The sequence below is a fragment of the Artibeus jamaicensis genome, unplaced genomic scaffold (genome assembly GCF_021234435.1).
Source record: "Artibeus jamaicensis isolate MK-2021 breed Jamaican fruit bat unplaced genomic scaffold, CSHL_Jam_final contig_233, whole genome shotgun sequence".
In the NCBI taxonomy this organism is placed as follows: Eukaryota; Metazoa; Chordata; class Mammalia; order Chiroptera; family Phyllostomidae; genus Artibeus; species Artibeus jamaicensis.
The window spans coordinates 20957517-20982667 of NW_026521486.1; the positions used below are offsets into that span (position 1 = coordinate 20957517).

A 25151-nucleotide genomic window follows, 5' to 3' on the forward strand; every position below is an offset into this window, starting at 1 on the left:
CCAGCTGACATCTGGATAACCCCAACTGCTGAATTAAACTCTGCAGGGAAAGCAAAGGGGGAATGAGCTCTGATTTTACAGGTGAACCAAGGCCAGCACTAAACCCCAGAACGGATAAGCCATCCTGAGGCCCAACCTACGTTCTTCCAGTACGAGCGGGAGTCCCCCCGTGGTGAGCCAATCACCACCTCACAGGCAGAGGGCAGGCACCTTCCACAGCACTCGCCTTCATGGAGGACATAAGTGAAGCCCTGAAAAAACACAAATAACAAAGTGAGGTCGGGCCCGCAGCACAGACACAGGTGTGCTTATCTGCTTCACAGGTGTACCAAGCCCTGGGGCTTTGCAGAGCGACTGCTGGACTGGACGTTTGCTTCTCTGTCATCCACCAGCCTCAGAATCATGCTAAGAAGTGGCTAGGAAGCATCAACCATTGAGTCACTAAGTTGGTGACTCAGTTTCACCAGCTGACAAAACATAACCCTGCCCTCTGAAAGCTTCCACCTTGAGACAAAGATCCAGTTCCTAAAAAAATTGAACACAGCCCATAGTTCTCTCGGCAACAGCTACTTGACCTGATCTTTACTGCGGCCAAATCTGGGGCACCTCACTGACAGGGGAAGACTATTCAAGATGCCTGGGGTCTCGTCTCGTCTCTGCTCTGACAGGGCTAACTGCCTGTACAAGATGAACACACTGATCCCAAGACCTCTGACCAATGTGCAGAGTTGGGTTTCCCCAGGGAGTGACTTGTTGTAGTTTATAGGCCACGGTGAGATGAGAGAGCAACAGAGACCAAGCTTCCCTAAAATGCCTGCCAGGCAGACCAGCATCCTGCAAGTCTGCCAGCCTATGTCGCCTCTTGGAGGTCCTCCAATCTGGCCAAAGCTTTAGGAATTTGGATTGACCTCTCCACTGAAAACTCCAAAGCAATATACAAAGAACAGGCAAAACACTGACATGTGTGGCTGTCCCAGGAGCCCAGGGGAGAGGCTGGGCTTTATCTTGAAGCTTTGCCCCTAAAAGAGAAGGCACACTCACAGCTGCTCAGGACGGGTACGGAGGCCAAGCCTGCCTTGCACACTCACACACAGGGCCAAGTCAGAACACGCACACAACACGTGATGTCAGTCTAGCGGGTGCCTCTCTCTGGGGGAGCCCAAGCCCCCCAGAGACTTGGCTCAACGTCATACCATCTCCATGGGGCCCACTTACACCTCTGGCCCATGTCACAGAGGTGCCTGGTGAGTTGTCCCCAGTCTTTTATCATCTGAGATTCTAATTATTTATTGTGCCTCTGTGATGTACTAGGTACTTTGGAGAAGCCAACAAGTCAGGATAATACAATCTAGACACCTTCCACTCTAAGGCAGAATGAACAAACTGCCATAAAGGACTCAGGGAGCCCAAAAGAGGCTCACTGGTAACTGCAGGGCCCCAGCACCACTCCCGTGTGCGTCTCTAAGAGGGCTGAAGGAGCTGGACCGGTGTTTTCTGCTGCCTCGCAATCTGGGAAATCACACAGTCAATCCTGTGGGTGACCACTGGGGTAGCTACCTTGTTCCGAAAACCCCACCAGCTCCCCAGGCTCAGGCCCTCCAAGCCACGCCTGTGCATTTCCTGGCTGCCATCTGTCTAAGATCCCCTCCACCTCCAGCACCCCTCTTTCCTGCTGCACGACCAGGGTTCATCCCATATTTTCATCTCTCCGTCTTTTCTCCTGCCCCTACAAGTCCTCAACCTTCAATCTCTTCAACATAAACATCTCAGACCCTTCTCCCTACTCTCTTCTCCATCCTGTTTGCATTGGTTTCCCAATTAAGGATGGAAGTAGTAGGTCTAATATCCTCCCAATCTGAAGACAGGTGCCAATGAAAAATAAATTCCTAATATATTCAGCAGCACGATTCTTTAAACATAGTTGCCGTTGCTGAAATGGTGGTGAGAGGTCCCTTGTCTCTTTGCTGGACTCGTCAGACTGGCCCTTAAAATGCTGGAGCTGCCAGGGTATTTGGCCCCACGGAAGGCGCCCTGGGCTAGGAATCAAGACAACCCCATGTCTTAAATGAGCTGCATAGCTATGGCCGGCTTCAGTCCTTGTGCTAGTAGTGCTTTGCTTTTTATCTGGTAAGTGGGAAGAATAGCCTTACTTCTTCCTTTGGGAGGAGTGTCATGAGGATGAATAAAATATAATATATTACTTTCAGTTCCTCAAACAGTACCTAACACCATAATTTAGTCTGATTCTTGGATCTAAAAGGTGGTCATAAGCCTCCAAAGAAAAACTCCTCTAAAGTTTGTACAAAAGGGAGGGTATTCCTCTCGCTGTCAACAAGGAAGTAAGGCCACAGGCAGGTAGGCACGCCTGCAACGTTCTCTGGAAAGTGAGCAATGCCCTTGGCTTGCTTTACATAGTTTTTCCGACATGAATAGTAGAGAACTATGGAGGGGGTTGGAGAAAGTACTTTTTCAGACTATGCCTTCAGAAAAAAATAATCAGAGGGTGATGGTGGGAATGTCTTTGTCTGTTTGTTTTGTTTTTGTCCTAAACAATAAAAATGTCGGTGAGCCCAAATGTCTCTGGAATCAGACCAGATCTGACGCTATCCTCTTTAAAGAATGAAGTCTGAAACCATCACTATTGAAGGAAGGTCCCACCTCAACTCAAGATCGTACAGACCAAAGCCCCACCACCCACATCCCTTCAGCTTTACTTAAACCATAAAGCCTCCTTCTCCTCCCCAGGAGGGGCGAACATCAGTCTTTAAGACAGGCCACTCGATTCCCTAGAGCAAATACATGGTCGAGACCTCTGGAAACGTTGCCTCCTCCACGCATTCACCTGACCACAGTACCTATTTTCTTTGTGAAATTGCCTCCAGCACCACAGCCTCTAGACAGCCAAGCCTCCACCGTATGACCTGCACCCTCCCCAACAGTGGCCTGGACTAGACTGGGGACAGGACAGAGGATGGAGTCCATGGGATGAGCTGAGCCCATCAGTTTTCTTCTTGAGAAGTGAACCTGTTGAATGCAAAATTGAACAAGTCACACTGGATGGGGATGAGCCTGAATCTGAAAAGTCACACTGAGTTGAAGCCCGATTCAATAAAGCCACGTGCAAGAAAATTTATGAGAAAGCAGAACTTCCTCCCAGTGGAAGGTGACCTGCAATGAGTGGCTGGAACAGACAGGCAGAGAGAAGCAGAGATGGGGGCTCATGGGACAAATGGAGAGAAATGTCATATGGCCACTTATATATCCTGTACTTTATTCCTGAGTGCTTCATGTTAGCTAGCTTGGGTAGATTCTGTTCTTTGATATCAAAACTCCCTACTGAAATACAAAATATATTGGGTGCCAATTTTATAAAAATGACCTCTAAACAATATTTGCTTTACTTTATAGCAAGTTATTCCCATTGCCTCCCATGACCTATGGGAGGAGATGAAGACAAACAGGTTTCCAAAACTTAGCCTTCCCAGAAGGCACACCTGGATACCATAGCATCATCCTCTCTCAGAGTTACCTAGCAACTCTGTTCTTCCTCAGTACCATCGTTGCAGGAAGAGCAGTAAATGAGCTGAATGGACTCCCTACTTCTGGATTTACTCATAGGCCCTCCCTTCCATCATCAAACCATACATTTCTAAAACTGCATCAAGAGTATTATCTTCTCTGCTGTTAACACTCACAGAGCAGGGACAAGATGTGTGTTATTCTTCTTGTATCATAATTATCTATGGATAATACTCTAGTGATAATGATAATGGCATTAAACCAGCAAGCAGAATTTGACACCCAATCTCCATGCACAGGACTGCTTCCTTTTTCTAGGGTCTTATTCATCTTAAATGTGCAAGAATAGGGTCCCCAGAACACAGAGGAACCTCGGGGGTTGGCCGCAACGAGAAGAATTTAAAGCAAATTGGGGAATAGTACTCATATTTTCTGTACTTCAAATTATAAACACTGTCTGAAAAACCACCGATCTATGTGGAAACACTATAGGACTTTACAACTGAGACAATCTCAGAAAACTCAGAATATATGTCTGGTTCTAGGGATAGCCTAAGGTGATGTCTGAAGAGCAAAAAATAGGAAAAAAATCAAGTCCTCCTGTTTTCTAAGCACTTAGTTCACATCTCTGCTCAGAACAACTCCAAGTCCTCTGTGCTCACGACCATACTACAAGACACGTCCATTTGCCAAGGACTGAATCACAGACAGATGATACTGCAGCCGTTCCTTCACGCTGCCTTCTCTTCCCCAGCCCCATCTCCCTCCTTCCCCCTCATCCTGGTCTTGAACCAGAGTTTACTTAAAGGGTTTTGTTTTGTTGCCTCTTCCTGGGATCTCCTCTCCTTCTTCCACACCCTGATTGTTCCACACAGTGCCTCGCCTTTCTGTCCTCCTTACCAACTGGCAGCTTTCTTCACAGGGCTTCTGAGAGCACTGGGCCACATGCAGGCCCATCACAGCGTCCTCCAGGTCGGTGCAGGTACACACATCGCAGCCCTCCTCCCAGAACTGGCCAATAGGGTAGATAGTGCCTCGGTGGACACACACCTGTAGACACGAGGTTTCTGTGGGTGAATTCATTCAGTTCATTTAAATAAGAGGTTAGAAAGCATCAGCTATGTGCTGGAAGTTGCTCTAGGTTTCTCTGAGAAGACAGCAATAAATAAAACCAACGTGGTCTTTGCCCACATGTAGGGATGCTTATAAAGTACATTTTAGCAAGCATGAAATCTAGACCAGCTCCTGATTCTCCAGAACACGGGCACTTAGAAACCTGGAGCTGTAAGAGAAGCCAGAAGTGTAGAGCATTCGGGTAAATGAGTGTCTGCTCCAGCCCTAACAGGCTGCAGGGAAAGGTAACCACAGCTTCTCTTTGGCACTCATTGCAGGCCTCATCCTGTATAATCCAGCAGCCGCAACTCTGCTCAGGTCTTCCTGCTGCAGTTCTGGCTCATTTTAAGTTCTGCCAATTACACCTTTCATGATAGTTCTTCTTAGTGGATCCCTCTCCTATAACTGCTATGTGCATTAAATATCCATACCATCTGCTGATACTTTATCACATTCAGTTTATTAAACAATAAGACTACATCGTCTTTTATATACTAGCAAGACCATAAGTTGGCTGCATCTTACATTTCTTCATACCACCTAACACAATACCAGTTCTGGTACAACATAGTAGTTACTTGGTAAATATTGAAGGAAGGAAGGAAGGGAGGGAGGGAGGGGAAGGGAGGGAGGGAGGGAGGGAGGGAGGGAGGGAGGGAGGGAGGGAGGGGCAAATGGATGGATGGAAGACTAGGTGGATGAATTGACAGCAATTAACAAATGAGTACACTATTAACTAGTCTCTAAATAACCCATGCAATCATATTATTTCCTTAGCTAACCTACAAATAATCTCTTTAAAGGCCAGGCCATGTCTTATACTTTCTTTGTAACTTCAGCACCTAGCCTTGCTGAGTACCTAGTAGGTTCTCTGTAACGACATCCTGAGCTAACTAAATTTCTATTAGGCTGAGAGAGAACGTGGACCGCTCACCCACCAAGCCATATGGCACTCAGTTTGGGCAGGAAGGCAAATCTCCGTGCTGGGCCATCATCCCAGCCACAGCTGAGCAGCCCCTACCTTGTCAGGAAGGCAGGTGGTCGTGGTGCAGCCACAGTCATTGGTGACGGCCGAGGGCAGGTACCCCAGAGGGCAGCTCACAGTAGAGTTGACACAGCTGCAAGCACACTCGTACTCGTCACAGCACTGGGTCTTCCGAAGGGTCGGTATCCGGTGTGGGGGGCAGGAGGGTGGGGTCTCCTGTTTGCACTCCTCCTTCTTGCAGGCTGAGGGGCGGTACAAGGTGACACCCTAGTCCTGCCACACTGAGCATTGAAGTCACCCAGGGTTTGTAAGTGTTCAGCTATAAAATAAGGACCCAGGGAACCCTAGACCCAGAATATTAAATCCAGAAAGCACGTGAGCACAGTTGAGGGGCTGCAGCATAGTCAATCATCCCCCCAAAAAGTCAGTCTTCAGAAAAATAACATTAATTGAAAAGAGATATATAAAGCTAGGAATTTTAAGGGAGAAGAAGTAAAGGCTGCTCAGTTCCCGCTCTGCCACCTTCCTGTGCACATGTGGAAGGGGCAGGCCCTTCCAGCTACTGATTCTCAAGAGACGGCAGATGTAGAATCTCTAAGACCCAGGTAGGCCTGGCGCATCATGAGCTGGTAAGTATTTTCGTGTACTGGTAGCTTATGTGATTCTATCCCCACCTCAATATCTCAAATACCCTACAGTTTTAGGCCCTCTAACAAGGCTGAATGAAACAATGATGGTAACTGGTCAAATCCACAATGGCATTGTGAATTTACCCTCCACAATGGTAAAGGACCAGTTACCATCCTGTGTCCTTTGCTTATTCACAGCCTCCTTCAATACAATGTGTTCTCCTCTCACACTCGAGGTCTTGGATCTAGGAACTCCAGAGAGATTCCAAATCAACAGGACAAGAACTCCACTTGACTTAAAGTGGGTATTCTCAGGAGCTAACCTCAGGATTCAGTTTCTTCACATGTCTTCCTTTAGTCCAACCCTATGCTTAAGTTATAGTATTTAGTGATTAAAAGTATTAACATACAAAGTGAGGAACCTATAAATTTGGGAATAAGATCCAAGGATGAGGAAAAACCAAGGAAACATTCCCTCCCCTCAATGGTGCATGAGAGGAAGGGAGCGAATAAAGATTAGATCTGCAGACTTCTTCATCTCAGCCCAACTACTTCCAAATACAGCCCGAGAGGACCATGCCCGCAGCTGTGCCCGCACCCTCGACACCTTCAGCAGCATGCAGCTGGGAGGATCCCCGGAGGATTCAGTCCGGTGTGACCTTAACTCCTCCGTTCCAGACCTCCTCCAACCCCAGATACAGCCAACGGGAATACAGGACACCTTCCCCGGGACAGGGAAGAGTGGCCCTACCACCCCCTCCTCATCCATGGAGGCCTTACCACAGGTGAAGTTGGGTCTGCACTCGCCAGGATTGGTCAGTGTCGGCTGGAGGCCACCTTCACAGTGAGGTACTGGAGGCAGGTTACAGCTCACCAGGTCACACACTAAGGGACAGGAAAAAGAGACATCCACTCAGAGTTCAGCAACCTTGCTGTTGTATTTCCTGTGAGTGGCACCCTCCATTCTCATTCATGCAGACTGCTACTGTTTTAGGTAGATGGGGATGACGAAATAGAGGCAGAGAGATACAGATAGAGGTAGCAGTAGGGATGGGGGGAGGTAGGTAGATGATAGAAAAATAGATGATAGATAAATAGATAGATAGATCCAGGTCATACAATGAGCTCATATTGATTAAAATTATCATCTACTAGTACTTTAAGGTCACAGCCATGTCACCTGAACCCTCTAGACCTCGGTTTCATTTTCTGCAAGGTGGGAAGTCGACCTCATAGATGTCGGTCTAAGGACGTCACGAAATAACAAAGGCAGCGTGCCTGGCACATTGCAGAAGTGGAATAATGTCTACGAAACCGGGGACTTGAACTACATGATCCTGCCAGCCCTATCTACTGTTAACATTCTCAGACCTGGGTTTTTTTTTTTTTATAATTTTATTTAGTTATTTTTCAAGTAAAGTTTTTTGTCTATTTCTCTTATCCCAGCCCCCCCACCCCATGCTCCCCACCTCCCTCCCATTTCCACCCCCCTTAGTTTTCATCCCTGTGTCCTTCATGTTTGTTCCTCCAAATCCCTCCCCTTTTTCCCCCTTAAATTCCCTTCCCTCTCCCCTCTGGTCACTGTCCCCTTGTTCTCTATTTTGGTGTCTTTGTTTTTATTCTGCTTGCTTGCTTGTTTTGTTGTTTAGCTTCCTGTTAAAGGTGAGATCATATGGTATTTGTCTTTCAACACCTGGCCTATTTCACTCAACATAATGCTTTCCAGTTCCATCCATGTTGTTGCAAAGGGTAGTAGCTCCTTCTTTCTCTCTGCTGCATAGAATTCCATTGTGTATATGTACCATAGCTTTTTGATCCATTCATTTACTGATGGGCACCTAAGTTGCTTCCAACTCTTGGCTATTGTAAATTGTGCTGCTATGAACATTGTGGTACATCGGTTCTTTGAAATTGATGTTTTAGGATTCTTAGGATATAATCCTAGCAGTGGAATTGCTGGGTCAAAATGCAGGTCGATTTTTATTTTTCTGAGAAAATTCCATACTGTTTTCCATAATGGTTGTACCAGTCTGCAATCCCACCAACAGTGAACTAAGGACCCCTTCTCCCCACAACCTCTCCGACATTTGTTGTTTGTTGCTTTGTTTATGATAGCCATCCTGACCAGTATAAAGTGGTATCTCATTGTGGTTTTAATTTGCATCTCTCTGATAGCTAACGATATTGAGGATCTCTTCATGTGTCTCTGGATATTCTGTATGTCCTCCTTGGAGAAGTGTCCGTTCAAGTCCTTTGCCCATTTTTTAATTGGGTTGGTTGTCTTCTTAGAGTGGAGTGGTATAAGTTCTTTCTATATTTTGGAGATTATACCTTTGATTCTTAGACCTGTTTTACACAAGCTGTTCTCAAGTCAGATCTCCCTCCCCAAAGGACGTCTATTTATCCCTGATCAATTTCATCAGCACACACAAATGTCTTAGATTAGTTCATCTTTCTGTCTTCATCCTTACAATAAATAAATGCATTGGAAAGGACAGGGACAGGGCATCTGAGGTCTCCTGTCACGCTAACCCCAACTTCATCAGTCCTGGATTCATTTAATTATATCGTTGTTCAGCCCATTATTCCTGATGCAGTTTGCAAGCCAATAATGAAACCCTTCCACAAACAACTTCTTGCAATCAAGGTGCCCTGTGCGTGGCCTTCTCTACATCTAGGTCCTCAGAAATGAAGAGGAAACTAGGTTGGCACAACTTTCTCTCTGGTAAATTTCTGTGCAATCCCCCCATCGGCACCCCTGGTGCTTACCCCGTTCTTTTTTTAATGCTATCAACTTGGACATTTAATGATTCCCCGAAGATTTACTCTAGGAAGCAAATCCTATTTCCCAAAAGTTACTCTTTGCATTTTTGGGAAAACCCAGTCGGCCCTTACCCACCTCCTTTCACACACCCGTATGCCCGAGGCAGCACCTGCACCATCCCCCGGGGCTGGGGGCTGGGGGCTGGGCCCCAGAGAGTACCCAGGGTGGGGCACGTACCACACTCATACTCCGGGCAGCACTGGTCCGCATTCTGGTGGAGACGGGCCACTTCACACGGGCCACATGTGGGAACTGGAGAAGAACACCACCGAAGTCAGAGAGAGAAAGGAAGAGTGGTACAGCCAGGAGCAGTGTTTAAAATGCTGCAGACTCTCGGCCACTGAAACCAGCACAGGCCCAATGTGGGAGGCCATGAGGCAGGTATCAGGCCAAGGGACCACCAGTGAAGGAGTCTCCCCTGTGTCCTGCTGACCCCTGCGTGTGCCCTCCAGGAGAGGCTGAGTCTAAGGGCCAGGGCAGGACAGGACGGCAGGGCTAACCTCTGAATGGCTTCTCCAGGGGCGGAACAATGGGAACCCCAGCTCTGAGAGGTAAAGAAGGGTGGGCTGGCCCGGGGGGCGGAGAAAAATCCACATTTACATCTGGTGGATTTTCTACCAGCCCTTCTTCCTCCAGGAGTCCCAGGGGAGGACGGACTCACCTCGGGCCGTGGGGCAGGGATGTGAGGTGCAGTTGACCTTCCGCCCGCCGAGGCAGGTGCAGATCTGGCAGGGCTGGTGCTCTGGGACCCAGGTTTCTAGGAACTGAGGGGAACCAGGGTTCAGAAGGGGCCCAGGACAGGAGGGCGGAAACCCTGGAGCACTTGGAAGTCAGGTCCTCCAGCTCCGGCTCCACCTCCCCTGAGCCGCGCCGCTGCCTGGGCCGCACAGGTAAACCGCTGAAGCTGAAAGGCTGCAGACGCAGGTTCTGAGAAGGAAAGTGCTGGAGGAGCATGGGGCACCGGAAAGGCGGCCCCCCCTGATTTGTAAACTGAGGGGAATGACAAACCACAGATTTTAGAAAACGTGGAAGCTCTCCTTGCTGCCGTCTCAGATGGTGGCGCTAAAACTAAGCGAAGCCAGAAAGTGAGAATTCCTATTATCACACCATCGGCCTCTTCTGGAACTGACTTAAGACAATGGGCCAGGAAGAGTCTGGGGGGGAAGGGGAGGACCACACAACTGTCAGAACTGCCACAGTGTTGGTACTGGAGGTGAGTGCAGAGATCGCTTTACTGTTTTTCAGAAGGGGATTCACCCAGTTGGTAAAGCCAGCTTCCCGAGTTGCAGGCAGCCCTACTGCATAAGGGCTGTGACCGAAGCCAAAGAAACCTGACGCCCACGTGTCTCCACTCCTCTGAGCGGCTGTCTCCTCGCCTGGAAGCGAGGGCACCCCCAGCCTCCCAGGACTCTATGAGGAGTGGGAGGCCGCCGGTACCACACGTGGGGACTGAGAGCCAGGACTAGGTCTCCCTCCGGACTCAGCCACCCAGTTAAGTCCCAAGTTAACATTAAGTGCAACCAAAACTGCCCCCAAATAAACACATTCTCCTCCGGTATCTCAAAAGCCTCTGCCAAGTTTCCAGGACAAGAAAGTCCCGCTCATCCATCTGTCCCTATGGCCAGCAATCGGCCCTCAGAGAAGGAAGGTCGGAGATCTCCAGTAAAGCGCCCCTCCCCCGCGGCTGCCCAGGATCCGACCTCCTGGTCCTCCCCCAGCCTCCCACTCACTGGATGTGCAAAGACAGCCAGCATCTGAGGAGCATCCGCTGTGTGCCACTGTGCTGAAGGCTTTGTATACATGGCCCATTTAATCCTCACTGCAGCCCTGTGGATGGGATTCGTACTTATCATCCCCGCTTGACAAAGGAGAAAGCTGAGTCACTTGCGGGCCCACAACTGCAGCAGCAGAGCTGCGATTTGAACCCCGAATCCATCCTTTTAACACTGTGCTCGGCTGCTTCCCAGGAAGTTAGCGTCAGGTATGTTCCAGAGATAGTGTTTCCAGGGACTTTTCATTTATCCACTTTATGTTACTAATCATAACCCTTGGGCAGGTACTATTACCATGCCTGTGTACGAATGATGACATTGAGGCACCGAGAAGGTTCCTGCACATGCTCAGCAGGCAGCACACCCAGGACTTGAGCCACATGCTCCACTCCTGCCCCTCCTGGGCCGTCACAGCACCTCCCACGAGCAGGCCACGCCGCTGGGGATGTGGAAGTGACAGGCACCGCACACACACTGTCACGGCGCTCTGATGGCCGACAGTCAACCCGAGGAAGTAAGACTCATGCAGGAAAAGGTGCGTGAGATAAATACAGTGTGACACGTTCATACCACGGAATACGACTCAGCCACAGAGACTCACTGTGGAAACACACAACACTCATGGGTGGAGCTCAACCGTGTTACACGGAGTGAATGAAGCCAGACCAAAAAGTGGTGCGTGCTACACGATCCCGTTCCTATAGGATTCCAGAAAACGGCAACAAGGCTCCGGTGACAGAAAGCAGACCGGTGCTTGCCTAGGAATGAGAGACAGGGGCCGGGGCGGGGGGCTGTTCTCAGGGGACACCAGGAAACCCTGGGGGAGACGAGAATGGTCATTGTCCTGGCTGCGGTGACAGTTTTACAGGAACGTGCCTGTCAGAACTCACCAAATGGTACATGTTATTCGGTGATGTTCACTATATATAAACTTTGTCTCAATAAAGCTCTTTTTTAAAATGAAAAATGAAGAGGCCACAGAGGGCAAAAGACTAGTTCACTAGGGCTGGGGGCTCAGAGAGGCCTCCCAAAGGTGGGCCTGTGAAGGGTGGAAGAAGCCTGGCCATGGGGGTGGGGGGAGCGGGGAGAGAAAGAATTCCAGGTGAGAACAGAGCAGGGAATCTCCGTGTGGGCCGGCGGGCAGGTGCAGAGGCCTTTCCCACTCACTTGAGGGTACTAAGCTTAACTTGGTAGGCGAGGGGCAGCCGTGAAGCTTTGCCAGCAGGACCCTGCCTCCAACGGGCAGAGTTCTATAAGGGCCAACACAAGGAAGGCAGCAAGATGAAGGGAGGAGCTATGAATAGGCAACCAGAAAGGAGGCCACATGGGCCACTATTCCAGTGTTTCTGCAAGGGGCTGGGAAGACGCAGGGAGGGCCCGTGGGCGCTGGCCCAGGAGGTGGAGCAGAGAGGCTGCACAGAGGGGCAGGGGTGGGGGACAGCTCACGTTTCCTCAAGCCCCTCTGCCCTGATGGTGATGCCAAGATACGGCGAGTGGTGGGGGAGGGGGGGTGTATTCCGACCTTTAAATGGCGAACGGGGTGAGATGAGAAAGGAGAGAGTCATAGTTTTTATATCGTTTGAGAGAGGTTTCTCTCTTGTAAAAGAGACTTTTTAAAGAGGCTCTTTTTTTGTGGGCTTCAGAGACCCAAATTTAAGAATAAATAATACGGCTTTACAACTATCCAGAGAGTGAGCAACACCACAATACCTGATCAAAAGCAGGTGCTAACCCTCTCCTCCACGGGGTTTTATTTTCCCAGGCAGGTTTAATGAGCCCTGCTGGAGACAGGAGACGGGCTCTATGGCCCCTGAAAAAGCCCTTTCTGCTAACACTAAGCTTCTGAAAAACTCCAGCGGCCTGCTCTGCAGGGGCACAACCCACGGGGGTTATTCAGCAAGTGGGCCAGCAGATGGCGCTCCTGCATCAGCACGGGCCAACTCCCGGCAGCCCAGTCTCACCCAGCAGGTTCCAGGGCCAGAAGTGACGATTCCTGGGACAGGAAAACAGGTATGAGAGCGCTAGCTGGAGTTCAGGATTAAATCAAGGCGACCAAACAACGGCCTACAGAGAAAACAGTAAGGGGGCAGCATGGGATACAAGTAAGTCATCATCCGCCAGCGCTGAGAATTGGAGAGAAGACAGGAATGAAACGTGTAGGTGACGGAACCCCAGGGAGCAGGGGGAAAGGGAGGCTCCAGGCGCTAGGATTCCGGGAGGCGCAGGCAGTTCTTGCTGTGTGCTGGACCCAAGCAGCACTTGCCCGCACAGCGCCCCCTGCTGCCCCCAACACTGAGGGGGACAGCCAGTGGGTCTCTGGATCCCTTCTGGGACAGCTACAAAGGCTCCCATCTTTAGAGTGCACTTTGTAAACTAAACAAGAGCTAAGAGCTATGGAAACTGGTAAATATTTTGCCCTTCTGAAGTTACCACAAGAGATTTATTCCCTGGTTTATTTCCCTGAAGGAAAAAAAAATTCTAGGCTTTTTCAGTTTAAAAAAAAACTCACTTAATGGAAATATTTTTCATATTAGACTTTTTTTTTATCCTTACTCTAGTTTTGAAAATAAAAGCTGCAACTGCAGGTGGCTGGATATTTGTTTTCATCCATTTAAGCTCTATTTGCTGAAATCACTAAGACTGGCTGTGTTCCCTTCATACTGTTTGATTAACTAATTTTGTGTGGCTTGATTTTAAAATATACTTATAAGATTGTTTCTATGAAAAAATATTGCACCATTTGGAAGCATTCTTCATACAACGTAAATGCCTGTTCCAAGGTGTTGGGCTGAAGGTGAGGGACCAGTGAAGGGGGAAGCAAGGTCAGAGAGGAGGAGGGGAGGGAAAGGGGGTGGAGACGTTAAGATAAAATTCACAAGCTTCCTGCTTTTGAGACCCTGCAATCAGCAGACACTCTCGGAGTCAGAAACACATCACAGAATGTGTTTCTGGCTCAGAAGAGTGTTTCTGTTTCAGCCACAGACTTCAGCGGACTTCTCCTCACAGAATGCCAAGGAGGAGGGTAGAGACCCTGTCTGCCTCCCTGGGAGAGCATCTTACCCTGCCAGCAAAACCAGTCCCAAATGCCCACTGGGTACTAGCCCCACCTGTAGATGGTACGCATCACTGAGCCCAGCAGGAGTCCGGGAGCTGTGCAAATTAGGAAGAGCAGTGCAAGGTTTTGTCCGCTCACTTGGGGAAATGGTGCTACAGGGAGGTACTTACACTAGCGAGCTGAAACATGGCAGTAGAGTATGACTGCGCTTCCCTCTTAGTTCGCCAGTTGCCACAGTAGAAATAAAGGGGATCTACTGTAATCGAGCCCAGCAACAAACCAGAGCAGATGTGCCATCCAGGTAACAGCCCAATGGATGTCCAGCTCCACTAGACACCCAGGTGGAGCAGAGTTTAGCTCATAGTTCAAACGAGATCAATGGCAGGGCCCGGACACTGGGGGATGACCTGGTGTAGTGAACAGGAATGCCGGTTTTATCACCTTGTGCCGTCTGAGCCTCGGTTTCCTCATCCGTTCAGTGGGATATGTAATAACAACTCTGTAGCGCTTTGGGGAAAATCAAATACAATTGTGCATTTCCTGGCTTCCAAAGCCAGGGGCAGACCAGTGCAGTTACTGGAATTGTTGTTTTCATCATCCCCCAGTTTGGTCAGCAAGCCTTACCATGAGTCCTCCTAGTTGTGGGGAAACATGGTGTTAAGTCACCAAACCCTATTGCTGAGGAATAAAGGACCCCCCATGGTGATGATGGAGACATCAGGTCTTGGGTTTGTCATGTGATCATAAAACACATTCTTTGCTAGAAGCCAAATGTACTCCTCCCACAACCATACTCTGAAATCTTCTCAGTCAAGGATGAAGAACGGACCCGCAGCACATGTTCACATGTGTGCGCACACACCACCCCCGATCCAACAAACATATACGCCGTCCACTGTGGAGGGAAAGGACCGCCGTCGAAGGCTGGGAGAGGGTCCTTTCAAAATGTGCTCAATAACTCCTACCAGGGCTGGAAGAATTGATGACTTCCAAGCAAACCAGCCCAAAACAGACCCAGTGAAGGGGCACCTTTGTATGTTGGAATGCACAAGCTCTTTGGAGTCAGACACACCTTCAAATTCTGAGTCAAACTCCCAACCCTATCACTTTCACACGGTGTCCATGGGCGGGGCCGTAAGGTCTGTAACCTTTAGTTTTCTCTCAGAGGTTTTGTGAGTGTTTATAAGACTGCCTCAGTATGACATACCCAGTGTGTTCTGTGCAATCCTAGTCCGAGGGCTGCCTCCTGAACGCGTGCACACGCACACGCACGCACACTCCCTCATCCACCACACACACAGGCTCCACGGTCAGATCAGTTTGAGAAGTGAAAACCCTCTTAAATAGTATACCTGCAATGTGCATTAGTACACCAGAAGCTCTAAAGAGTCCTGCAGTAAAGAACCCTGGGTAACTTGTTTAGCTAGTGTTCTTTGAAAAACTGTTGAAAGAATAAATATGTAGTGCTTAGCACAATGCAAAGTATATAATATATCTTAACAATGGTGGACATCACCTTATAAAATATTCTCTCCCATCCCCTCCTGGGTTTCTATGGCATCTATTTGCATGAATGTAATGGTAGAAGTCGTGATAGTAGTAGTAATTACCAACAAAGTGTTGTTAACACTTTGCTGTTCAATCACACAGCTAATACATGATAGACTCAGATATGAACCAAGATCAGACTCAAAAGCCACCGTGTCAAACTGCTTCCCTACCTCTCCGTGACCTTCAGAGTCGACCCCTGCTGTGAAAGTTGGCAGGGGTCAGTCACTGGTGAACACTTCATCCTACTGACCCCCAAAAAAGCAGCCCCGGGGGAGGCGAGAGCCCAGGGCGCCCACCTGGTGCCGTGCTCCATCCTCCCCGACACACTGGGTGCAGGCCTCCTCGGGGACACAGCTGCCTTCCAGCATGACGTGGTGTGAGGGGCAGAAGCAGCCCTCCGCAGGGTGGTCCCCACAGGAACTCGAGTTGCCCTCGCAGCTCCGGGAGCAGTCGTGCTCGCAGTGGCTGTACAGCAGGGACGGTGGGCACGACATAGCTGTGGACGGAGAGGGAGGTCGCTCTGGATGGCTCCCGGCCACCAGAGGGAAACAGGGGCCCATCTGGGACTAGCACATTAAAATCACATGTTTCTGAACACCAGAAATGCTAACAGATGATCATACTTTCATTCTACGTGTAAATAACCTACACGTCCACCATTTCCTTTGATCCTAACTGGAATCCCAGGTAATGGGAAAGGTAGGGTCTCAATCCTTGTTACCCAGACATCTTTGGGTCCCAGAGAAGTGGGGCGAGCCCACAGTTAGTTGGCATTCACCATTTCTAGGGGGACTCAGGGACACTCACCACAAAAATCTGTTCTCCTCCAGTCGACACAGACCCCGCTGGTCCGACAGAGGTGGGCATAGGAGGCAATCACTTCGCACACCTGCTCCAGGTGGCAGCTGTCCTGCTGGCAGATGGCATAAAAGGTGGTTGGAGCGAGGACCTTGTGGCAATCAGCAAACAGTGCGGAGAGGAGGACCTGGCAGTGGGAGGAGCTGGAGATGGGGCACTCCTCCCCGGGGACGGGTTGGCAAGTCCTCCCTGGCTGCTGCACGGTCCACTCTTGGACGAGCGTTTTCCAGTCTGTGGTGACCGTGCCGTTTCTCAGCATGAAGTCATTGTCCCCATTCTCATCACAGATCCCTGCAGAAACAAGAAAAGAGACGAGATTGGTGGTCACTGGTGCCAACACATTGATGCCAGGGACCCAGTCATTCTCCAGCCCCCACAGTGTCCGAATCTTGCTCCCAGACCCAGAACCACAGGCATCCAAGAGGCCTGAGAGTAGATCGAGGAAGGTACATACATATAAAAGGGGGAGAGTCAAGAAGGCCTTCTTACCGCAGAGACCATACATCTTGGAAGCAAAGGTCTTGGGGCTGAGCTGCAGCTGGAACTCATTGATTTGGGGAGTGAATGTGAGGATGTGGCCAAGGTGATTGAATCTGATCTCATACATGATGGCACCGTAGATGCTGACTTCCATGTCCCCACCCACGTAAGGGACAGAGACCAGTCTCCCATTGACTCCCACCTGCCCAAAGAAGAAAGTCACCCGTCAGTTGTCATATCCATAAGGAATCCTAGAGTTTCATCCTCAGCTTTTCCCTGAAGTTACCAACGGTCTCCAACGGCCCCCACACTCAGCTCCAGTGTTTTCCGCAAACCCTGATATTCATCCACAGCTCTTCTAAGGTAAAGGTGTTTCCCAGGGCTTGGCAGGAGAGCGGACTATTATGCTATACAGAGAGCCATGAACGGGGAACCCGAAAGGCCAGCGACTGAAGCGCACCTTGAACCCTGAGTCTCTGCACTGCACAGGGGAGGGCAACTCCTTCAGCACGGGCTCACCAGTGTCCCCCATCATGCATCATATCATCACGCTGATGTATTTGCATCTCATGATGAATATAATTTTTGCTATAAAACTTTCAGAAGGCTTTTTCTCTTTTTATTTTAAAAATGTCTGTCTATGAGGCACTCTTTTAACAGATGACTAGCCATGACTTTCCAGAAATCACTGTGCATATTCAAGAAGTCTTACGACATGACAGCAAACCTATAAGTTGTTTTCACATAATATAATATTTATGACTTCTAACTGAACAGGTAGAGAAGTTGGCCTAATATAACCTTTTGTAAACATTTAATCAAACATTTATTTAAGTCAGTTTTTGCAGGGTTTTTTTTTTTCTTCAAGCTTTGGAACCATACATTTTGCGTAGGCCCTACATGGTCCCCAAGGCCCTCCAAGAGGCACGGCTTCCTTTGGAAAGCTAACAGGCCCTAGGCTCTGGGCTCGAAACACCTGTTGGGTGACAGTGCTGGCGTCAGCCCCAGTTTGCACCAGTGCCAGAAACCAGCACAGACTTCACCATTTAATGGTACCTAAAACTGGTGCCAAGTCTGGGCCCAGAACAGGAGAGCTAACCAGACCAAGGGAGACGGCAACAAGCCCCTCCCCGGAAGGTGAGGGGCTCCCCTTCCCACTAGCTAGACGGAAGGCTGAGTTCCTAACAGGAGCATCCGCTAAGACCAACCGCCACCAGGCCCATGTGGCTGCCCCCAGGTTCTGCTGCTGCCCCGCCGAGGGACCCACAGAAGGAGCTTCTCACCTCCATGTCGCTGTGGAGCTGGACGGAGAGGCCGTCGTGTCTCACCTCGATGGATTTCATGCACACCTGCCCACCCACTGGGCTGCATGCACCATTGTGGAGAATCACCTCCAGGTCCTGCTCTTTGCTTTGAAACAGAACGTACGAACAGCTGCCAGTCAGCTTGAAGTTCTGTCTGTCAAAGGTCACTATGTGCCGGGTAGAGCTGCCCGTGCACACACCTGGACAGGGGAGAGCAAACGAGGGGCTGACATTAGCCAGACTCCACGTGTACGAAGAGGCAGTAAGTGTCACCACGTTGCACACCAGTGAACAGAGCTGAGAGCTGAACGGGCCCTTTGAGGTCCTGTAGTTTCATTTCCTCCTTTTTACAGATTAGGAGACGGAGGTTCTGCGAGGCACAGGGCCTCAGGTAAGTAATACCTGCTTGGTCGTTAAATATTTTCCTAGAGAAGGCTTAGAAGGGCAAGTGTTACATTAAAATAATGTGGCGAATCACAGGACCATATTTCCAAAAGCATTGCAACGTGCAAGCTGAATGCTCTACTCTGCCTTGGCGCAGGAAACAAAGTCAAGTTCTAGGGGTGTTATGACTCATTGAAATCATGAGGAGCTAAGCAAACCATGAGCTCACGATCTCATCGTAATGAAAGCTCACCTAAAAACACATGTGTCCTTTCCGCTGCCAAGTGACTAATGGTACAAGTGGCCATGTTGACTTGATCCCTTAAGAGATCACACAGGAGAAATATTTCTGAAGCCAAAACAAATGGTGGGCTCTCAGCACTCCCTACTTGGCCACTCATTCGCTCACATAATCTACAAATTCTTGAGATTCCTATTAAAACACCACTTGGGGCCACTAATCATCATGCATCCATGTAAGATAAGTCAGTGAAACCCCCCCGTGGAAGGCACCTCTGGCATGCATACGTGATTCGAAAGCTGACCTCGGACCTCAGTGAAGCTGGATTTGAGCTTCCCAGACAAACCATAATCCCATCGATGGTGGTGGGTCAATAAAAGCCCGAGAACTCAGAGGCAGTGCAGTGGGTGAGTGAGGCCACACGAATGCCCCTCACCCGCAGAAAGGCCTGGGCGTCCCCACCCACCTGAGAGACCTGAAGCTCAGCGCAGCTCCCCCACTGACAAACGATGGGCCTGGATGCACCACCTGTCAGAGCTGAGCGGCCACTCCAAGCGCTCTTCCACTTAAAATCCCCCAAGGCCCTGGGCAGCCAGTCAGTCACTTCCAAGTGACCATGCTGAATGCTGCTGGCCCGTTGACGTCAGTGCTACAAGGGGTCCCAACTACTCCAGCTACGACTATTGTCAAGCCTTAAGAAATCCAGCCCCAACTTCTAGGAGAATGTGGTAAGTCTCAAAGGAAAGAAATGGGGTTGGCCCACACTGGGCAAGTCGATGACAGTGGCTTTGGCCACCATATGACAAACTGTTACTGAAAAACAGGTACTTCAGAGCCAGAGAAACTCGGGACCGAGTTCCACCCCTGCTTTGCACTGTGACCTTGGGTGAATCACTTCACTTCTGTGAACATCTCTTATCCCGCCTGCTCTCTTTGAACTGATAAGGAGGATGTCTAAGAAATATTTTTAAGTCAAAAATGGCAAAGCTCATTTGTAAAGAAGGATAAGCCAGAAGTGAATGAAACTGGCTACCCCCAAGGAATAACAGGTGGGAATGAGCGGAGAAAATACAGGAAAGAAAAGGGTAACATTTCTGAATTCAGATGCTCCTTGACCCAGGGAGGGGTTACACCCCAATAAATCTATTGTAAGTTGAAAATGCATTTAAGGCACACGACATAATGAACCTCATGGCTCAGCTTGGCCTACCTTGCACGTGCTCAGATCACTGACATTAGCCCACAGCTGTAGCCGTCCATCAGCAAAATCATCTAACACAGTGAACACACCACAGAGTGTCTGTGGTTCACCCTCGTGATTGGGCGGCCACATGAGAGCCGCGGCCCCCTGCACTGCCCAGCATCACGACAGAGGATCGTACCGCACGTAGCTGGCCCAGAAGTGACCAAAATTCAGGACTGGAAGTACAGTTGCTACTGACTACTCATGGCTTTCCCACCACTGTGAAGTCGAAAACCTGTTAAGTCACATCATTGTAAGTCGAGGACCACCTGTGTACTTTTCTGTAGTGTTCTGCCACTTAAGACTATGGTAATAGTCTTCACAAACCAAAAACAAATATATAATTAAAATCAGCTCAGATGGGGATGAGGGAAATCCAAAATGGAGTACAAACAGAAATAATTAAACAAACGGTGATGAACGGATAACTGCACGGAGGGGGGCCGGCAGCCTAAGCAACTTCGGGGGGAATTTACTGCAGAGACTCAATGAGTAAGGACAGAGTTGTACGCAAATATCATACTCTCCACTTAGTGGGCCTGTTTTTCACATAAGTATTGGTTAGTGATTCTGAAGCCACTTTTTGTGCACTCTGGGATTAAACCAATGTATAAATCCATTGTGAATACTGACAGGCAGGCTCTGCCTGAGAGGGGAAGTGGGGTGGACGTGTCAACAGGACATGAGAGCCCATTTGGAAGGGCTCCCTGTAGCCAACTCTTGGACCCTTGGAGCAAGAAGATAAATAATGCTAGTAATTGACTTATTCCATAGACTAAAATAAGAACTCATGAGTCCATATTGATAGAAATTAATTGAGTTAACAAATAACAGAGAAGAAAATCTCTTCCTTTCAATAGAATTGAAACTAGCAAATACAGAGGGGATGGTGGAAGTTGAAAATCGCTCTGTGGCAAACGCCGCAGTAAGAACTGTTTCGGGCAAGGATTATGAATGCATGCTAAACTTAGCCGGAGAAAAATACATTTCCATAGTTTCGAAGTATCTCTGCACATGATAATTATTTAAGTGCAAGGAGGGAAAGAACAACGTTTCAGTGAGGACACCAGGTGAATACCACCTTAACCAGGTGAGGACACTGAACATCCCTAATAATAGGGCAAAATGACATCATGTGCCTCCTCCTGATACATCAAAAACAGCACAGCGTGTCTTCTGGGGTATGTGTGTCAAAATGTGTAACCTGAATTTAACTCAAATCCAGGGACAGTCTACAAAAGCCAGGACTCTTCAAAATATCGAGGTCATCAAGATCAAAGAAATACTAAGGGATTATCACAGATTTAAGAAGTCTATGGAGACATGACAACTAAATATAACACGTGATTCTGGGTTGTATCCTACACACGAAAAGAAGGATGTCAGTGGGACAAGTGGCAAAACCTGAGTAAGATAATAGTACTTTAGTGACGTTAATTTCCTTATTTTGATCATTTTACTGTGATTATCTAAGAGAGTAAACTCTGGGTGGAAGTATACAGGAATTCCTTACACCATTGTTACGCAACTTTTTTGTAAGCCTGAAATTATTCAAAAGTTATAAAATGGTTTTCTTAATGGCCAAAATCTAGTGTTATCACACCTAAAGCCCTTTGCTCATTTTAGGATAAAAAAGTGTCAGAGAGGCACTGATGGACCGAATTTACGAAGACAGCTGCTACTGTGTTGTGAGTCTCCCATCCCCACGTACCCCACCAGGGGCACATGGGACACCCAGGCCTATGAGCAGGACTTGCAAGAGGCTGCTCCTAGCGATGGGTTTGTGTTCCACGCAGTAATGGAACCAGTGTCTGACATACACCAGAAGAATCTAAGAGGAGCTATGGCCCTTGGCCACAGGCGGCCAGGCAGTGAGGGGGAGACTTGCTCCTGTCTGGGGAATGAGGTGCACCACCCTCCAACAGTGGGACGAAGGTGTACGTGAGTCCTGGGGACAAGATACAGGACCTGTGAAAAAATAATGACCTGGTATTGTTCTAAATCTGATCCTAAGAGAACTTCTGCTAAGGGACAAGAAGGACCCCAAAACAGAGAGAACTTATGACAAGTTTAATGTAAAAAAAAAAACAAAAAACAGTAGAGTATCAGGGAGAAGCAGCACCCAGCCAAAGCCTATGGACTACTTCTTGCACCCCAACATGGAATGTCAGAGAAATACAAGGGGGCCTCTTAGGAAATCAAGAGACCAGGCCAGAACCAGCGGCTGCCTAAGCACCTGCCAGGCCAGGGGGTGCAGAGCCTTCTCACAGAAGCGCAGCGACGCAAGAGCCTCCTGACCCTGCTGCGCCCTCTTCCCACCCCCTTTCTCGTGCTCCAGGCTGGGAAATAAGCTGACCTCACCCCTTTCCCAGAACCAAGCGGCCCAAGTGGAGATCAGGGAGGTGTTTTAAGTCTAACTCAAGGTCAAGGCTTTGATTATTACACAAGAGAGGGCATCTAATTACCAAATTGAGACTAATTTTTATCATTTAGAGGGATCCATAGCACTCATTATGGATAAGCTGAAGTCACGTGAGGTCTGGTAGAGTTTTTATTCAGTCCAGGGAGAAAAGTTATCCCACTAAATAAATTCTGAGAACAAAACACGGCTTTTATTGCACCCTACAAGTGTGTCTGTTCAATATAATAATTATGATCTATCCACTGCTACTTGGGATGTTATCATAAGCAGCCATTCTCCCAACCATGAGACAGAGGACTACCCACCGCCATGGATGAAATCTCTCCACAGCCTTGTACGAAATGGGAGAGGAAGATGTCCTTCTCCTAAACCAGGCCACTGTGATAATAAACTACCTGCACCCATCTCTGCTACAGCTGCAGGTGTGATTGGGTTTTCTGGGGGTGTCTCTCTCACTATTGCACTTCCACTGCATAGATTCCTAAAGGCTGCCAACAGCCAAGCTGACCACAGAAAGTCAGTTCTTCCTTCTGGTTATGCATCACCTGAGAAGAACCCTCCAAAGACACAGGAAGACAGCAGGGATTCCTGGGACTGAATGCACACATGTCCGGAGGACATGGGCGGGAGGGGACCTGGGTGAAGGTGGCACTGTGCACGTGGCGAGGAGGGAAGGGGTACCTCTGGGCTGGTCAGCTTTGGGTCTGCCTCTCTGCACAGCCCAGCTAAAAGCACTGCCCCTTTAAGACTGTCTAGGCTGGTGAAGCCAAGTACTCACAGGGGCAGGCCCAGCGGCAGCCACAGGTCTCTTCCACTCTGATGGGGGCCTGGCTGTTGGGGCAGGAAGGCCTTGGCCCCCGATCGCAGTTGACCCGATGACTGTTCAGCAAGGTCTGGCCATCTGGCAGGCAAGTCACTGTGTGGCACTGATCTGGCAAGGTCCAGACGTCCCCAGGCTGCAGAAGGAAGAACCAGATTTAAGCTGGACATGGGATGAGGCACTCCAACTGGAAGCCCATCTACAGGACTTGGACACAGGCCTAAATGGCAAGGAGTCAGGATACAGAAGACAAGCTTCTCAGGTGAGCTGCCCCTACCTTCCCCCACAAAAAACAGGCAGTAATGGTAAAAAGTAGAATTGGACCAGGACCATAAGAAGGAAAGAAAAGCTAACAAGGAGGAACAAGGGCTCAAAATCTACACTTATTTTTCTTAGAAAGTCAACAGAAGGGAACTTACCCGCTTCTCATTCCCATCCTCATCCACGCAAACTCTAACGAACCCTGAAACAGATACAAACAAGATCTAAGTTCCCGCCTATCACCCAGAAATTCTCAGCCATTCACGATGTGTGCTTGGCTACCCAGGCTAGTTCTTGAGGTCAATTTAACTCTGAAAAGAATCTGAGTGAATTTAACAGTGAGGGTGTGGGTACACCAGGTAAGAGGCAGGATCCCAGGTTTTTCGGGCTGGCTCTGTGATTATTTATCATTGTGTTGCTAGCGATAGTGAAACAGGGCAACCACTATGGTTCATACGCTTTTTCATGGTCAGTGTCTCCTTTTCCTCTTTGGTAGTTCAGTGCCTATGCGGGGAGCAGGGAGGAAATGAGGCAAGATCCTGAAAACTTCAAAGAGATCTGGAAAATTCCTACCAGGAAGGAAAGGCAGTAACTCTGCAGTAGGTTTTGACTCGTTGCTAATTACATTAGGAAAACATAGCAAACCAGGTAAAAGAAATCATGTGGTTAAAGGAAGGTTTCTAACCTTAAGCCCACTTAAACTATGGCGCTTTGACCTTCTGTTCTATGCTATTGCATTTCCAAAGCCCCATGTACTCTTGCTGAGAGGGAGTGTAGGGCATGGGGTAGAAGACCGTCCACTGCAGGATGTCGAGGTCCCCTGTCCTCTCTCCCTCTTCTTTATCCAGTATCTCGGTGTACAACTGAGCGTGGGCTTTTTCTGCTAAAGTATGGATGGGCGCTTAGAATGGGAAGAGGGCTATTCACAGAGAGCTGGCGTTAGTACCACAAACTTTCTGTGCACAGAAACTTAAAGGTCCTGGTCTAGATAAGAATCTTCACTGCAGGGCAAATCCTGGGCATGGACACCCTCAGGTCTCTGAAATAGGTTTTGTCGTCCTTGTTTTTGTGTTTTGAGGAGGGAAGAAAATACTACAAGACTCACCAGAGCACAGCTTGTGGAGGAAGGAGTTGCCCAGGGAGACCATGGTGGGGAGGTCTTCAATCCGCTGGAGCTTCACCACGTTGGAGCTGGCGTCTGGGCCGGCCAAGATTCTCAGCTGGGCTGTGTCATACCGATCCCCAATTCCAATGGGGAAGACTGTCACTCCTGGAGTTAGCAAAGGAACAGGAAAGGGTCTCTGTTAACCAGCTTTGGTCAGTCAGGTGGGCAAAAAATGGACTAGCCTGAAGCTACACCCTGCATCTGTCTAGAGCCTCACATTTTCCAAACTGGTCGTGTACACATTCCCCGTGAGGAGGATGTTCAGTCAGTGCCCAGTGTTAATGAGCTCACACTCGGCGTCAGGTATTATTCTAAGCAATGGGGATGCAGCGAACCAAGCAGATGAGGGCCCTGTCCTCATGGAGCTTACACTGGAGACAGACAGACAACAAACAGCCAAAGAAGTAAATACCCCATATTGATATTTCAGATGTGGATAGTGCTCGGGAAAAAACAAAACGGGGTGTGGGAGTGCTCATGGGCCGAAGCGGAAGTTACTGCTTCATCCAAGGTGGTTCTCTTTGT

At 48.9% G+C, this 25151-nt stretch overlaps 1 protein-coding gene across 2 annotated transcripts in view; it reads right to left on the reverse strand.

The window, feature by feature from the left end:
• Positions 1-25151, reverse strand: part of VWF (von Willebrand factor) — a 121405-nt gene that overhangs the window by 16438 nt on the left and 79816 nt on the right. For both annotated transcript variants that reach the window (XM_037160260.2, XM_053661732.1), the window contains exons 32-44: positions 24567-24731; positions 23620-23663; positions 23159-23336; positions 18070-18290; positions 16796-16988; positions 16256-16597; positions 15745-15944; positions 9732-9834; positions 9248-9322; positions 7027-7131; positions 5654-5859; positions 4420-4569; positions 141-251 (exon numbers count right to left, since the gene is read on the reverse strand). In XM_037160260.2, coding sequence (XP_037016155.2) covers positions 141-251; positions 4420-4569; positions 5654-5859; positions 7027-7131; positions 9248-9322; positions 9732-9834; positions 15745-15944; positions 16256-16597; positions 16796-16988; positions 18070-18290; positions 23159-23336; positions 23620-23663; positions 24567-24731 — 2093 coding nt within the window. The remainder of the gene's footprint in view (positions 1-140; positions 252-4419; positions 4570-5653; positions 5860-7026; positions 7132-9247; positions 9323-9731; positions 9835-15744; positions 15945-16255; positions 16598-16795; positions 16989-18069; positions 18291-23158; positions 23337-23619; positions 23664-24566; positions 24732-25151) is intronic.